Below are 17,245 nucleotides of genomic sequence, written 5' to 3'. Positions count from 1 at the left end.
GATGACCTTCTCCCATTCCTCCGCTGGATCATCCAGATGGTCATTGGCAAACTTCAGACGGACCTGGACATGCGCTCGCTTGAGCAGGGGGACCTTGCGTGCGCTGCAGGATTTTAATCCATGACGGCGTAGTATGTTACTAATGATTTTCTTTGACACTGTGGTCCCAGCTCTCTTCAGGTCATTGACCAGGTCCTGTCGTGTAGTTCTCGGCTGATCCCTCACCTTCTTCATGATCATTGATGGCCCACGAGGTGAGATCTTGCATGGAGCCCCAGACCGAGGGTGATTGACCGTCATCTTGAATTTCTTCCATTTTCTAATAATTGCGCCAACAGTTGTTGCCTTCTCACCAAGCTGCTTGCCTATTGTCCTGTAGTCCATCCCAGCCTTGTGCAGGTCTACAATTTTATCTCTGATGTCCTTACACAGCTCTCTGGTCTTGGCCATTGTGGAGAGGTTGGAGTCTGATTGTGTGTGTGTCTTTTATACAGGTAACGAGTTCAAACAGGTGCAGTTAATACATGTAATGAGTGGAGAACAGGAGTGCTTCTTAAAGAAAAACTAACAGGTCTGTGAGAGTCGGAATTCTTACTGGTTGGGAGGATATCAAATACTTACAGTATGCCATGCAATAAAATGCTAATTAATTACTTAAAAATCATACAATGAGATTTTCTGGATTGTCTCTCACAGTTGAAGTGTACCTATGATAAAAATTACAGACCTCTACATGCTTTGTAAGTAGGAAATCCTGCAAAATCAGCAGTGTATCAAATACTTGTTCTCCCCACTGTAGCTTGCCTGCCTACCTGCCTCTTCCTCCCTGCCTGTATGTCTGCCCTCCTTTCTCTCTGCCTGCATGTCTGACACTCCGCTCTGAGGGAAGAGTGCCAGCCAGCGCTCACGGGGCTTTAATGAGTTTATTTCATGTCGGCTGTGAAAGTGCACTGCTCTGTCTCTCTCACAGGCACTCAAACAGAGCCGGGCCCATAAACACAAAGAGCAGGGTGTAAATCTGCCCTGCCGTCCCCTCCCTCCACCACTCTCTGCTCTGAGCATCTCTTTATCACCTCTCAGGGGGCCGGGGAGAGCCCTTAACCCTCCTCCCTCAAATAGGGAGACACCACCTCTCACAATACACTTTTTCAACCACAAACTCCTAGACCAAATGTTTTATTTAACTAGGCAAGTTAGTTAAGAACAAATTCTTATTTACAATGACGGCCTAACCGGGGAACAGTGGGTTAACTGCCTTGCTCAGGGGCAGAACGACAGATCTTTACCTTGTCAGCTCTGGGATTCGATCCAACTACCTTTCGGTTACTGGCCTAACGCTCTAACCACTAGGCTGCCTGCCGCCCCCAAAGCAGTTATCACAAATACTACAGTATTTGTGCTAACTGTTTTGTGTTTGTTGGAGATTTCTAGAAGTTAAAAGCAGAAACTACCAGTTTGCCCAACCCGTGTTTCACCTCTGAAGGAATAGGACATCAGATGCTTACTCACAGTTTCCATGACGTCAGACCTAAAAGCCCCTCCCCCCTGGGTGCAGTGAAGTGGGTGTGAAACGCTGTGCTCTCCTGCTGCTCTCAGTCTGTCTGTGAATGTCTGTCAGTGTGTTAACATGCTGCCCCAGTGTCCTGCTGCACCCTTACCAGACCGGCACCAGAAAAAGGGTCACTGGTTAGAGGGAGAAAGAGATTGAAGGAGAGAGGGATGAGTACCTATCTCTTCCCTGACTTGGGCCCTGTCATGAGTTAGGGGATTAGTGATGGGCTGCAGTGCTCTCCCCTCCTGGCTTGTTTCCTGATATTATCTTTAAGTGCACGCTCAAAGCTGCCCTCTCACTCTCCTTCCTCTCCCCTCTCTTCCATAATTTCACCCCTCTCTTCCCTCTCTCCCCCTCTCCAATTCTCTCCCCCTACCTCCCTCTCACCTCTCTCTCCTCCTCTGTGAACCCATTGGAGTGAGTCATTCCGGTCTGCTCCGGGAGTGATCTAATTGCTGTGTCTCCTCCCTCCTCTGTGTGCATGCCTCTGTGGGGGCCGTCACTTCCACTACAGTCCTACCAAAGTGCCTGTTGCCTATTCATTACCCAGAAAGCACTACAAAAACACACACACACACAAACTACTAGAACGTTAGTCTGGTAGACAGCCATACCGCCCTACAATAAACCCTGCTACTGTAATGGTATGCCATGATTACTGGATTGGATTGTCGACTGTGCTGTGGCACGGCAGAGGAAGTGTAGTCACATTATGGGGCTATAGAAAAACATCACACCACTGTGTTAATGTCAGTAAATTAAAAGCTGCTTTGTAATTTTCACAGGGGTTGGGAGGAACTGTAGTGCATCACCTAGAATGACATTCTTGTATTAGTTAGTTACTGGGGATTGTTGTTCTTCTGTATCCATGGTTTTCTGGATGTGGTGGATGGTTTGCCAAGTTTTCCTTTGGCCTGTAGTTACATGAGGATCCAGCAGGTGGCAGTGTGCCTATAGACGTGCAGGGGGATATTGGTGAATGTGGGGTCTCTCTCCTGTGAGGTTTGGTGTCTACCAAAATATCTTTGCCTTGACTGAGCATCCTCATCCACGGATTGCACTCGGAGGAAAGTGTTGTTTGTTGATAATGGGGAAATCAATTGTTACACCTCAATCACAACTATTTCATGCAAAAGTGTGTGATTGTTATTAAATCTGAAAGACATGAGTACAGAAGCGATTCTCATAAAGAATAGCAGCAGTCAAGTACAGGCTGCATCACACTAGATTCAGGGGGATTTCAGGGGTTGGAATGGCTTTTTCTGTCCTGATGTTCATCACACAATCAGACCTGTAGAAGTGGAGACAGGAATAAATAGAGAATGGTTTAGCTGTAGCCTCCTCTCTCTGTGGTGTCTGAGATGGCTACTAAGCCAGAATGATTATGCAGAGCCTGCTCTTGGCTGCAGAGAGGACAGGGGAGGGGAAAGGAGGGGAGGAGAGAAGAGGAGAGGAGAGAAGAGAAGAGGAGAGAACAGAAGAAGAGAGAAGAGGAGAGAACAGAAGCGTCCAGTCTAGACAGTCTAGAGATCAGATGCCTTAAGGAGGGTTTCCGCTTTAAAACAAAACAAATCACACTCACCATTGAGCAGCTTAGCCCCGTGTTGTGTTGAGGGAGACAGTACACTCTGGAGAGAGATGAAGAGTGTTCTTTCTCACCAGACAGACCACTATGGACCACTATCTAGATTATTAACTCACCACTGTCTCCAAGTGGATATTTAGGAGCTACATCTTTATTGCAGTTCATTCATCCCCCTGAAGCTTATTTAGACATCTCTCTCCACTACATGGCTAAACACACAGGTCTATGTTTGCTGTTGTTGACATACTCGCTCTCTCTCCTCTCTCTCCTATCTAGCTGTCCTGGAAGTGAATGTCCCAGAGCTGCCAGTGGTGGCGCTGTATGGCATGGACACCACCCTCAACTGTTCCTTCAGCCACGCCTCTCCCTTCAACCTGTCTGACCTCAGTGTCTTCTGGCAGCTGACGGACACCAAGCGCAGTGTGCACAGCTACTGGGCTAGCCAGGACCAGCTGGCAGACCAGGGAGAGCGCTACGCCAACCGCACCAGCCTGTACCCCTCTCAGCTGGGCGCGGGCAACGCTTCGCTCCTCTTGAGAGGGGTCCGGGTGGCCGATGAGGGTAGCTACACCTGCTTCGTCAGGGTGAAGGACTACGGCAGTGCAGCCCTACTGCTCCAGGTAGCAGGTGAGTCTGTTCATTTATTACCTTTATTTAACAAGGTAAGTCATTGAGAACACATTCTCTTTTAAGTTTTACAATAACGACCTCTGACTGGTAAAGCCGGACCAATGCTTGGCCTATAGCTACCACATCTTTCTCGATACATCTTTCCTCGAATCCTGTCTCAAAACACATTGGAGAAGAAGGTCAGAGGATGAGGACCTTGGATCGTCTCCTCCAATACGGTTGAAAAGGAGGTGAGGAGAAGGAGACACCTCAAGGGCTTCACATACAGGAAGTAGAGTCCCCTCTTTAACCTTTTACTGCAGTGGGATAAATCAGGGTCACACAGAGTGTTTCTTGGTAAGTCTTAAACAAATCTACTTTGAAACAAAAGTATACACCTCTCACACATGGTTATCGGCAACAACAAAAAAAAGAAGACACTTGTACCATGTCTGATATAGAGTTGAAATGTATTCCATTTTTAGTTTGCATCCCAATATTACACTTTATTTAAACTCAGCAAAAAAGAAACGTCCTCTCACTGTCAACTGCGTTTATTTTCAGCAAACTTAACATGTGTAAATATTTGTATGAACATAGGATTCAACAACTGAGACATAAACTGAACAAGTTCCACAGACATGTGACAAACAGAAATTGTATAATGTGTCCCTGAACAAAGGGGGGTCAAAATCAAAAGTTACAGTCAGTATCTGGTGTGGCCACCAGCTGCATTAAGTACTGCAGTGCATCTCCTCCTCATAGACTGCACCAGATTTGCCAGTTCTTGCTGTGAGATGTCACCTCACTCTTCCACCAAGGCACCTGCAAGTTCCCGAACATTTCTGGGGGGGAATGGCCCTAGCCCTCACCCTCCGATCCAAGACGTGCTCAATGGAATTGGCCATGGCCATGGCAGAACACTGACATTCCTGTCTTGCAGGAAATCACACACAGAATGAGCAGTATGGCTGGTGGCATTGTCATGCTGGAGGGTCATGTCAGGATGAGCCTGCAGGAGGGTACCACATGAGGGAGGAGGATGTCTTCCCTGTAACGCACAGCGTTGAAATTGCCTGCAATGACAACAAGCTCAGTCCAAGGATGCTGTGACACAACGCCCCAGACCCGGACGGACCCTCCACCTCCAAATCGATCCCGCTCCAGAGTACAGGCCTCGGTGTAACGCTCATTCCTTTGAAGATAAACGCAAATCCGACCATCAACCCTGGTGAGACAAAACCGTGACTCATCAGTGAAGAGCACTTTTTGCCAGTCCTATCTGGTCCAGCGATGGTGGGTTTGTGCCCATAGGTGACATTGTTGCCGTTGATGTCTGGTGAGAACCTGCCTTACAACAGGCCTACAAGCCCTCAGTCTAGCCTCTCTCAGCCTATTGCGGACAGTCTGGGCACTGATGGAGGGATAATGTGTTCCTGGTGTAACTCGGGCAGTTGTTGTTGCCATCCTGTGCCTGTCCCGCAGGTGTGATGTTCGGAAGTACCTATCCTATGCAGGTGTTGTTACACGTGGTTTGCCACTGCGAGGACGACCAGCTGTCCATCCTGTCTCCCAGTAGCACTGTTTTAGGCGTCTCACAGTACGGACATTGCAATTTATTGCCCTGGCCACATCTGCAGTCCTCATGCCTCCTTGCAGCATGCCTAAGGCACGTTCACGCAGATGAGCAGGGACCCTGGGCATCTTTCTTTTGGTGTTTTTCAGAGTCAGTAGAAAGTCCTCTTTAGTGTCCTTAAGTTTTCATAACTGCGACCTTAATTGTCTACCGTCTGTAAGCTGTTAGTGTCTTAACGACTGTTCCACCGGTGCATGTTCATTAATTGTTTATGGTTCATTGACCAAGCATGGGAAACAGTGTCTAAACCCTTTACAATGAAGATCTGTGAAGTTAGGGGATGAAAAAGGGACTTTTGTTTTTTTGCTGAGTTTACGTCACAGAAGACTGAATTATAACAAAACCGTTTGACATAGAAACACCGGATTTTCGTTTTAATTTTTTTATTTTTTATTCCTGTTTATCAATTATTAAATGATTAAATAATTCCATCCATGAGGCCACTAGAGGGCAATTTGATCACACATCACAGGCCCTTCTTTGGTAATCATGTGAGACCTTTAGGATCAATGCCTAACACAACACAGAAATTGGTAATGAAACACTTAGTTCCGTCAGGGATGCACGATAACATGATTGGTCGATACTTCCTGATTGTGGTCCTCTGGTTGTGGTCAATCACTGGCTTTGATTATTAGTTCCTGACAAGATTGATTGTTACTAACAGCTCGGTGATGAAGGTGGTTGTTCCATCAGAGGACCATCATCACAACTGATTGCACTTTTATTTATAATTATTCTTCATGGCTTCACACACAGTGTTGGTGAACTCCTCCCTCCCTCACCACTAATTGTCAAGTTTTGTTGTTAAATTGGTCCTTTCCTCTAAGGATGTATGTGTATTAAGCAGTGTTAACGTTCAACAGGTTTCCTTTTGGCTGGCTAGTCTGGGTAGAGAAAAGATAAACAATGACACAGTAGCTCAAACAGTGACAAATTGTCCGCTTATCATGCATTCGATTCGTAGATGTATTATTTTTAGCTGGCATTTACAGTCAACATCATAGAGCTCCCTTCCCACAGTGCTCTGAGAAAATGATGGGTCTCTGTGGAAATCTGCCTGTCAGTCAAATGGATAGCCAGGGAGGTTAGTGGCAGGCTGACATTCCGTCTTAGTGCTGAGAGAGAGAGAGCGAGAGAGTCCACTTTTCAAAAGGCAACTCGCATGAAGTTATTTAATCTCCTTCTTCTCCCTCCCTGTCCTCCCCATTGTTTGCTGTGTTATGATTGGCTCAGGGAATACAGCCTCCTCTCTCTGCCCGCCACCTCTCTGGTTGTGTTTTAGCTCAGGGGATTGGAGAGCCGTGAATTCATTCCAGGCTGAGGATTCACCCCCCTCACCTCCTCACCGCACGCCCCCTCCTGCCAAACCCCTGAACAGAGCACAGCAGTCCCAGATTCTCGGAGCCGTGCCTATTTCCCCCAGGCCCGCCATCCGGGCCGGGCCAGGCTGTGGTGGTTGCGTTGTATTGTGAGGCGGCTTGGCTCAGAGCCGTGGCTCTCTTCAGGGAGGAGATGAAGGAGGACAGAAGGGAGCACCAGGATATGCTGCAAATGATGTCTCTGGGATCTTAAGCTCGATGTTATGCTAAGCTCCCTAAATGTAATTAACAATTTAATGGGAATCATGTCAAACAGTTCCCTGGGTGTCCCTCACTGGTGATAATCTGGCTAAAACTCTGTATGTCTCTGCTCCCCCTCCCCCCTCCAGCCCCCTACTCCAAGCTTCTGGCGACTTGGCTTAAAACTCTGTGTGTGTCTGTTCTTGTCCCCTCTTCTATCCCCCCTCAGCCCCCTACTCCAAGCCTCTGGTGACCCTGGAGCCGGACTCCAACCTGCGGCCGGGTGACGAGGTGGCGCTGACCTGCGTGGCGTACGGTGGCTACCCTGAGGCTGACGTACTGTGGCAGGACGGGGGCGGGCACAACCTGACAGACAACGTCACCACCTCCCTGGTGGCCAATGAGGAGGGGCTGTTCAGCATGCTCAGTGTCCTGACTGTCACCCTGGAGCCCAATAGCACTTACAGCTGCAGACTGACCAACCCATTATTGGGCGAGGACGGCCACGCCTCCGTCACCATCACAGGTGTGTGTGTTAGTGTGTCTATGTGTGTCTGTGTGTCCCATTGCTGTCTGTCTTCCCCTAACAAAGGCCCTAGCCTACTTTCTGGAAAGTTAACAAGCTAACATTCAGAGACTTCCCACAGTGTTTTAATGTTGCCAGTTCAGGATAATCTTGTTTTCAGTCACACAGGAGCACAGCTGCCTATTAAAGTCTTGTATGCATTTGTAAATCAATCCGTCAGTCAAATGTTATGCCTTGAATTTTCAGCTAGCTGTTCAGAGCGCCACAGAACTGAAGGGAAATAATGAAATGTTCAATTATGCTCCAATAAGCCTAACCATCAGTTTCCACACATCGTTAAATCACATCAGTGGGTAATTATTTCCCAGATGATTCCTATGCAACAAAAATAACTACTCATCTGACATTTGGTAATGCTAGAAGGTGATAAAGGATATACAATAATATTAGAGCTAAATGGAAGTAATGGTGGTGCAGCAGCTGTACAGCCTACAGAGCAGACTCCCAGCTCTAGCCTGTCTCTCAGCTGAAGCTACAGACAAGGTCTGCCAACCAGGAAGTGGGTCAATATGTTTACATTGCTCTTTTGGGGTGAGTGGTATATTCTCTTCCTGGACTGTGTGAGTGGTGGCTTTGTGTGGTGGCCCTGGGATCTTCTCTGTCCCATCCCCAGTCCCTGTCCCCCTGTCCCCAGGCTGCCTTACTGGTGTACGTAATGTTTAGTGTTTGGAGTGTTTAGTGTGTGTCTGACCAGCCAAGGCTGGCTCTCTAATGGGAGCAGTGCTGTGTGAAATGGCTCATAAATAAGAAGAGGTGGTCGGGACCTGCTCTCTGGGCTGGAGCAGAGCTGGGGAGGGGGAGGACACCCTACGCCCAGGTCAGGGAGTGTGTGTGTCGTGTGTGTTTGTCTGTGTGCTGTGTGTGTCAGGTCAGTAAGTGCCGCTCCGCTGGGCTGGGAAATGACTGCTGTTTCCGTGCTGCTGGGGCCGGCAGGGCCCTGAGCCTGATGGCCTATTCCACAGCTCCACACTCTACAGTCATGACAAGGCCTCCGGGGTATTACAATGTTGCTAAATCCACAGTAGGAAGAGACATGACATGAAGAAGTCAACAAGTCAACAACAAACAAGTCAACAACTATGGCCGTTAAGACCATAGTATGATTACTGTTTACATGTTGCAGTAGACTTTCGAGAAATGGAACTACTGGAGACTATTGCATCTTGTAGTTTTAGTAAAGGACATAGATATGCATAGATATGCTCTCTCTGTTGAAAGAGAACGTAAGGCTGATTAGGTGCCTGTCTAAAGCATTCTAGACGTTGCCTCAGGCGGTGAACTGTTTCAGATCATAGAGTTATTTCAGTGGTCCAGATCTATAGAGGTGATGGGGAAGATAGAGGTGAATCCTGACAGAGCAGAGGAGGAAATGGACATAGGAGCGATGATCTGAAGCAGTATGAAAGGACTGAGAACTAGGTATGGTTGTGATCTTCGTCAGTCGGTGTGTCAAGGAAGAGTTCCTCTCAGACTGAGCAGTTGTTCCTCATCCAACCCGAAACCCAGCAGAGCACCTGTTCTGTTAGACTAGTGGAAAGCCTTTGTTCTCCACAGAGAGGCAGTTTGTGTCGAGCGTAGAAACCTGCTGATAACGAAAAGTGATCTGTTCAGCTCAGTGGAAAGGAAGGAATTACCCACGCTCTGAAGCTGTCCTAGAGAAAAACCAGGCAAGGCTACGGAGAATAACACAGCCAACCTATGAAAGGGAATAGACCAGCCAAGAAGAAAGAGAGACCGAGGGATGAGAGAGAGAAGGAGAGATCGAAAGAGAAAAAGGATGGAACAAACCCAGAGACAAAGCTGCAAAGCTTTTGATTAAAGCCATGGAGTGGCCAGGATCTGAGCGCTCTGGGGCTAGTTGGAGAATATTCATTTATCTCACTCTAACCAGCACAGCTTGATGATGGCCTAACTTGTTAGTAAACAAGTGGCAGATTTATTTTTGGTGTGCCGGGATACAAGGGGCTTGTTTGATATGAAAATGTATTTGCATTTGTTTACAACAGCTGCTGTATGCTTAACAACTTCTGTAATTAATTTTGACCTAGCAGAACTCTTCTGGAGTGTGTGCTGAGCAGAGTTTATATAGTAAATATACTGGATAATCACAGCACTGCACCCACCGCACACCAGACTGAGGCAGGCTGAGAATCCTATTATAGGGAGGGGTGAAATCTCCTTAAGATTCCAAATGGACTATTCCCCACCCAATAGGAGAGAGAGGGAGGGAGGGAGGGAGGGAGGGAGGGAGGGAGGGAGGGAGGGAGGGAGAACAAGCACATGAACATTTCACACTTTCCTCAATCTCTGATTGAAAAATTACAATAGTAATACAACTCTCCCCTGGGAAAAGAAATAGTTTGACAAGGTTAATTTGGAGACAATGAACCTCTAACTGTACGGAACAGTGTGTGGGGTGCGTGTGAAGCCATGTGTTGAGACGGTATGGGTTAAGAAGTTATGCTTGTGAACCACGCCATCATCATTAGCACCACTGTCAATAGTAGTACCTCCCCCATGACATAACACATGCCTGGCTAAATACTGCATACACAATACTGCCATTTACAACTGAACTATCTTGGTGCAGGTTAGAAGAGGTCATGTCCCGCTTGAGCCCTGACTGACCGTATCATGTGTTGGTTCAACAGCTGTTGGGAGAGAGACCACAATGTGTGTTGGTAGTAGGATATTGATGGATGTAGCAGCAGGATACAGTAGGATCCAACTTGGAACAGACACAAAGAGATGCCTGGCATCCAGCGTCCATGGACGAGACAAGAGGCAGCAGCTGCAGCAGTCCTTGTATGAACCCAGGCAGGCTGGCAGGCTGCCTCCCTCCTCAGCCTCCTCTCTGCCTCCTCAGCCTCCTCTCCCTCATCTCCCTCCTCAGCCTCCTGTCTCCCTCCTAAGCCTCCTCTCCCTCATCTCCCTCCTCAGCCTCCTCTCTCCCTCCTCAGCCTCCTCTCCCTCATCTCCCTCCTCAGCCTCCTCTCTCCCTCCTCAGCCTCCTCTGCCTCCCCAGCCTGCTCGGCTATACTACCATCCTCCTGGCTGAAAGCAGCAGAGGCAGTTTGAGCAGCTCAGTTTAAGACAGACTAAACCCACCTCTGCTCCCCCTCCCTGCCCACCCTCTCTGACACTTTGCTGTCCTCAAAAAAGAATAATGCCCTTTGAGCTTTATGGACATGCTGTCTGACTAATATCATTTTTAGCGCCGCTGGCAGAACGCAGAGCTTTAGATATGTATCCCTACTGTGGGAGCTGAGAGATGGCAGTATGGCTGTGGTGGCGGTGGGGGGTTTAGGCCTGTCACTGCCCAAGCCCTCTGTCTCTGCTCAGCGGATGAGAGCACCATTGTCTCTCCGCAGCTCCCAGCAGCAGGATAAGATCGAGATAGAGAGGGGAGGAGAGAGGGGGAGTGAGGTTTGGGCTGATGACAGAGAGGGAGATGGAGACGAGAGCAGAGAGTGTTTGCTAAGCTCTGAGCCGTGGCACCAGGGCCTGACAGGCAGGCAGGGAGATGGAGTCACTGACAGGGAGGGAGGGAGGGACAAACACACTCACTTGACTTTTTCCCCCTACTAGCTCTGACTTTGCTGATAGCTACTTTATTGAGAAGAAACTGACTTACTATGACTGAGATATGTGGTTATCCCACCTAGCTATCTTAAGATGAATGCACTTACTCCAAGTTGCTCTGCATAGGAATGTCTGCTAAATGACTAAAATGTAAATGTAATGTAAATGGGTGAAGGGAGGGAGACAGAGGGAGAGAGGGAGATCGCCCAAGCTGTGCTGCTGAGCTCGTCCAATCTGCTTTGCTCTGCTCTCCAGAGGATTGGCCAGCTCCATCAACTTCATGGGAGGCCTCATCCACTGCTCCTGAAAGAACCAACTCTCCACCAGAATTACAGTACAATACTCTCTCTCTCTTTCGCTCTCCATGTTTCTCTCTCTCTCTCAGCCTCTCTCTCTATCGCTCCCTCCCCCACTGTTTCACTCTCTCTCGCTCTCCATGTTTCTCTCTCACACAGCCTCTCCCTCTCTCTCAGCCTCTCTCTCTCTCACTGTTTCTCTCTCCCTGTTTCGCTCTATTGAAGCCTATCCCTCTCTCTCAGCCTCTCTCTCTCTCTCACTGTTTCGCTCTCTCGAAGCCTATCCCTCTCTCTCAGCCTCTCTCTCTCTCTCTCACTGTTTCTCTCTCACTGTTTCTCTCTCCCTGTTTCTCTCTCACTGTTTCTCTCTCCCTGTTTCTCTCCCTGTTTCTCTCTCACTGTTTCTCTCTCCCTGTTTCTCTCTCACTGTTTCTCTCTCCCTGTTTCTCTCTCACTGTTTCGCTCTCCCTGTTTCTCTCTCACTGTTTCTCTCTCACTGTTTCTCTCTCACTGTTTCTCTCTCACTGTTTCTCTCTCACTGTTTCTCTCTCCCTGTTTCTCTCTCCCTGTTTCTCTCTCACTGTTTCTCTCCCACTGTTTCTCTCTCACTGTTTCTCTCTCCCTGTTTCTCTCTCACGTTTTCTCTCTCCCCCTGTTTCTCTCTCTTCCTCTTTCTCAAACACACACTTTACACCTCGCTCCCTTTCACACTCACATCCACGCCTCAATAGCTCCATGCACACTCCAACATGACTCTTAATAGGCAGAAGAGACAGTGTCACACAGGTGCTAATGGGCAGTCCTAGCACCGCCTTTCCATTTGCAGCAGACAGCATAAAGCTTTGCTGTGTTTTTCCTTCATTACGTTTGTGCTAGCCTCTTCCCTTTTTCCCTGACTGGGTTATTACCTGTTCTGGGTGCTTGTTCCTGACATATGTTGCCGTCTAAATTGGTACCTGCCAGTGCCCTGCTTGCCAAGCTTACGCAAGCCTAAAAAAATGAGTAAGCAAACGAAAGCAAGCTAAAAACAAAACACTGTATTACTCCTTGTTCTCGACTCAACTTTTTTACAGGGCTAATTTAAATGCAATTAACGAAGCCTTTGGAAAAGGAGGAAAACAGCAGTATGAATGAATCCGTTTTCAGCAGAGCAGCGAGGGGAACACTGTATTAATTACTGTCCAAACGCACAGACGGGTCTCTCTCTCTCTCTCTCTCTCTCTCTCTCTCTCTCTCTACCTCTCTCCCCCTCTCTATCTTTACCTCCCTCCCTCCCTGAATACACACTATCTTATCACGACCCCCTAGCACAACAACAACCAAATAGAGAGATGGAGAAATGGAGGGAGCAGTCTAAAACAAATTCAGGTAGGCCAATGGCAATCTTTGTAAGCATATTATTTCCTCTCAGGATTATGAACAGGGGCCACTTGCTCCTGTCACTGCCATGTTGAGTTGTTAAGTTGTTTGAATGTTTTCCTCCCTCCCTTGCCTTCAACATGGGGACGTTTTATCCCTGTATTATGGATTCACAGTATTATTTGGCATGCTCTCAGTCTTGTCGTTTGCAGCTCCGAGGGATTGTTGGGTTGAATGAGGGATTAGGGCCGGGCCAGTTCCTGCTCACTGCATTGCTCTTGTAGCATCTCAACAATCACAGAGATAAAATGAGCTCCCTCTCATTGTGTTGGGGATTTATGCCTTCCTGTTCCTGTTCACTGTTGTCGTCTTCACTGTCTCCTTTTGGCATAAAAGGTCTATGCGATGGCTGAATGTCAAAATGTGTTTTATGTCTGCAGTTGAAAATACAATGTTGGAGCGTTGCGGCCTGACTACCTCTGCTGTGAGTGGCTGTCTGGTAGTCTGTGTGCGTGTGTGGGCTTGGGCCTGCTGTGTGGTCCTGTCCTGTCCTCCCCCTCACCACAGGGGAGCCATCACCAGTACATGACTCTATAAGTGTCCACGGCCCCAGTCCCACCAGGCCACCATGGCATGACATTAGGCACGTCCTCCTCTCCTCTCCTCTCCTCTCCTCTCCTCTCCTCTCCTCTCCTCTCCTCTCCTCTCCTCTCCTCTCCTCTCCTTTCCACACTGTGGAGTACTGTGACATCTTTATGCCTGCCCAGAGCCTGAAGGGAACCTGTCTCTTTACGCCCTGTACTCCTCTCCTGCTTTCTTTCTTCTTCAAGACAGATTATATTTATGGCTGCAGTAAAAGGGCAAAAGCCCTATTTTGTCATTGATCAGGCTCATTTTTTATTTTCCCTCCCAGAGTCACAGTGAGGGGGGACTGACTATCAGTGGGGTTGAGCCAAGGGGCCTGCAGTGTACATTTCACACAGTAGCTGTTTTATCCTGCAAGAGGGATTGGTTTCTGGAGGCCTGGCGTCAGCCTCTGCTTTACGATTTCAAATCATATTAGGTGCAGCCTTTTGAGAGACATTGGGCAGAGAATAGCCCAGAGAAAACGGTTGGGCATACCTTCAAAGGCTTGGTCGTTTAATTATTCATATCCATTTATTTTATGCTTAAACTCTACACCAGATAAGACCATGCATTGTTGTCCCACAAAATATGTTTTGCAACCTCCGTAAATCGCTTTGTTCTGGTGCCTTGAAACAGTCCAAATCAATGGCCACCCCTACACAAAGAGTATTGTCTAGCGTTGTAATGTCTTTTGAATTAGGAGGCGCTGAGAGACTTGGGCCCATTCCTGGAAAAGGTAGCTCACCTCACTGATAGCTCTAGAGACCAGTAATTGATTACAAAGTGTGAAATGAATGAAAGTTAAGCATGGAGCTAGTGTGTCCGTCTCCCTGTAGAGGTGTGTTACTGGCCCAGGACCTTTCTTACTTCCCTCCCTGCAGCATGGACTTAAACCACTCAAAAGAGTTTGTTTACTGTCTGTAAATGTGACTGAAATGACTCGAGTAGACTCAACATTTAGTACTGCAGTCATCTGCCTTCATCTGCAGGGACAGTGTCATCACAGCCCTTTAACTCTCGAAACCAAATATTATGGTCCTACATTTGTGATGGAAACATTGATTAGAACATGGCAGCCATCTTTGACATAGCCAAATGTGACCGGTGTGGAAAGAGGGAAGCTGTGAGGGCTAGGATCGCCTTCAGGTCACATTAACATCTCCTTCCTGCTGGTCTGGCTGGTCTTCTTTAGCCATGCCTGCCTTTGTCTCTGACTCCCTCCCCAACCCCACGCCTCTAAACGCCTGCATGACAACCTGCACCTCATTACAGAGAAACTGTCCACAGGGAAATGACGACTTATACTGCCTGTCATATCTATAATGTATCTGTCTGCCTACTTCCAGCCATTTACTGTACTGCTGGGGGATGAGCAGCAAAGCTGTAGTCTACTGCGGTAGTGAAGGTTTCTGATGCCGTTGTTAGTGTCATTGTTGCCTCCAATGGCTCTGTTACGTCTGTGGTTATTTGGGGCCTCAACCGTGTACGGTAGACGTCCCTCGTTATCAAATAAGATGCAATTCCATTATGTTTGCCTTAAAAACATTACCGCGGGCATCCGTAGCAGAAATGGCTTTGAGAGAAATATCAAGATAAAATTAAAGCGATTCTAGCGAAATGATATTGAAATCCATAATAAGACAGATAGTTTAATATCTTTGGTAACGAAAAATAACCAACCCAAGGCTTAAGGACTAATGCAACTTCATTTGAATTTCAAACTGCTGCTCCAGCATGATCCTACATTAGACACAGAGAGCATGACAATTTCCGGATAGACTTTCCAGAGCAACCAGTATATATCTGAGCCCTATGCCAACTGAGATAAATGCTAACCAAGTCAAGTCCTCTGCGCTTTAGCCATAGGCTGTGCCTTCTGTTAGACTCCTGGCTGGCCTGCTGGCTGGCTGGCTATAGAGATGGGGATGAGATAAATGACTGGTAGTGATTAGTTACACCTCTGCTAAATTACTTCTAGGTAAAGACTGAGGCCCTCTGTTCATTATGTCACAGCACATGGAAGCACATACAACATTATGGCCACATATACTGAGTATACCAAACATTAGGAACGCCTTCCTAATATTGAGTTGTATCCCCCCCTTTGCCCTCAGAAAAGCCTACATTTCGGGGCATGGACTCTACAAGGTGTCGAAAGCGTTCCACAGGGATGCTGGCCCATGTTGATACCCACAGTTGTGTCAAGTAAGCTGAATGTCCTTTGGGTAGAGGACCATTCTTGATACACACAGGAAACTGTTGTGTAAAAAACTAAAAAGAGCAGTGTTGCAGTTCTTGACACAAACCGGTGCGCCTGGCACCTACTACCATACTCCGTTCAAAGGTACTTCAATCTTTTGTCTTGCCCGTTCACCCTCTGAATGGCACACATACACAATCCATGTCAATTGTTTTAAGGCTAAAAATCCTTCTTTAACCTGTCTCCTCCCTGATTGAAGTGGATTTAACAACTGACACCAATAAGGGATCAAAGCTTTCACCTGGATTCACCTGGTAAGTATTTGTCATGGAAAGAGCAGTTGTTCTTAATGTTTTTTGCACTCAGTGTGGTCTTGGTGAAGGTCCTGGCTGCAGTGGTGATACACTTCTTCCTTCAGGAGTCAAATGCATCATGTCATGCGTCTGCAACCATGATATTGCCTGAGACTGTGATAGTTATAGTATGGCTGTGCTATACTAACTTGGAAATGTTTCCATTTCCTTTTGATTCAAAATGACTTGAGGGATATGGTCAGGGGGGCCACTTTGGTTTTAGAAGTGGGGGAAGGGACATAACCTGGCGGGGGATCTGGGGTCCTCCCCCAGAATTTTTGGGTGCATCTAAAGCTCATTTCCTGCATTTTTACACAAACTAGGTAAGAGAACATTATTAAATATGTTTATATGATTAATAAGCCTGAACTAGATCAAAGTTAATTCAATAATACATATTGTGTTCCACCTTTAACCAATAGCCTAACAAAACTAAGACTTTTGATTGTCTTTATTAACATCCCACTATATCAAATTTCAGCCAGACCGACCAGCCAGCCCAGCCACCTGCACGCCCGACACCACCAGTCTAGTCAATAACTCAACTCTCTCCCAACACAATTTCCTTCCCAGTTCCCACCTTTATTTTTTTAATTCCCAAGGGAAAGGTTTGGAGTCAACAAAAAAACACATACTGTACACCTCAAATATACATTAACACACAGAAACCGCAAATCCTCCATATAATTAATATCATGGGCCTAATGGTACTGTAAAGCTCTTTTTACTTGCAAACAATATAGCTGGGTCCCCCCGTCCTGTCCCTTGGGGTCTACGGCCCTGCAGCACCCCAAACCAACACACCCCACTCAGCTTTTGGATATTAGTGAAACATGAATTGATTGGTTTTGTGTGTGTTACGTAAAAGTCCAGAATGACAACTCCCAGGACGGCAGACCCTGAGGGCCAGGACTGAGCAACCCAGTAGCTAAGGATTGCCTAAATAAGTATCTCCTCAGACATGGGCATGTTTTCAATACAGACTCCTTTAGTCATATTGTGTTCCATATAAGGCATCCCGACCTTATGAGAGTTGCCCAGTATACCTTTAATCTTGTAATAAATCAAATCTGGTGATAGATAACTTGACATCGTGGGTGGATAACCAACCTCCCAATGAATTTCTTAGCAGCTATACATGTTTTATAGACACTCTTATCCAGAGCGACTTACAGTAAGTAGCAAGTGAATACATTTTCATACTTGTTTTCTTTCTTCTCTGTACTGGTTCTCCATGGGAATCAAATCATCAACCCTGGCATTGCACGTACCATGCTCTACCAACTGAGCCACACAGC

At 47.2% G+C, this 17,245-nt stretch overlaps 1 protein-coding gene across 3 annotated transcripts in view; it reads left to right on the top strand.

Moving 5' to 3' along the window:
* The window catches only part of LOC110526336 (CD276 antigen), a 75,002-nt gene that overhangs the window by 20,674 nt on the left and 37,083 nt on the right, over window positions 1–17,245 (top strand). For all 3 annotated transcript variants that reach the window (XM_021607212.2, XM_036980688.1, XM_021607214.2), the window contains 2 exons: window positions 3,414–3,764; window positions 7,174–7,470. In XM_021607212.2, coding sequence (XP_021462887.2) covers window positions 3,414–3,764; window positions 7,174–7,470 — 648 coding nt within the window. The remainder of the gene's footprint in view (window positions 1–3,413; window positions 3,765–7,173; window positions 7,471–17,245) is intronic.

This window comes from Oncorhynchus mykiss, chromosome 6, assembly GCF_013265735.2.
Source record: "Oncorhynchus mykiss isolate Arlee chromosome 6, USDA_OmykA_1.1, whole genome shotgun sequence".
Taxonomy (NCBI): domain Eukaryota; kingdom Metazoa; phylum Chordata; class Actinopteri; order Salmoniformes; family Salmonidae; genus Oncorhynchus; species Oncorhynchus mykiss.
Note: the sequence above shows the minus strand (reverse complement) of the source record. Positions and strands in the feature narration are given on the sequence as shown.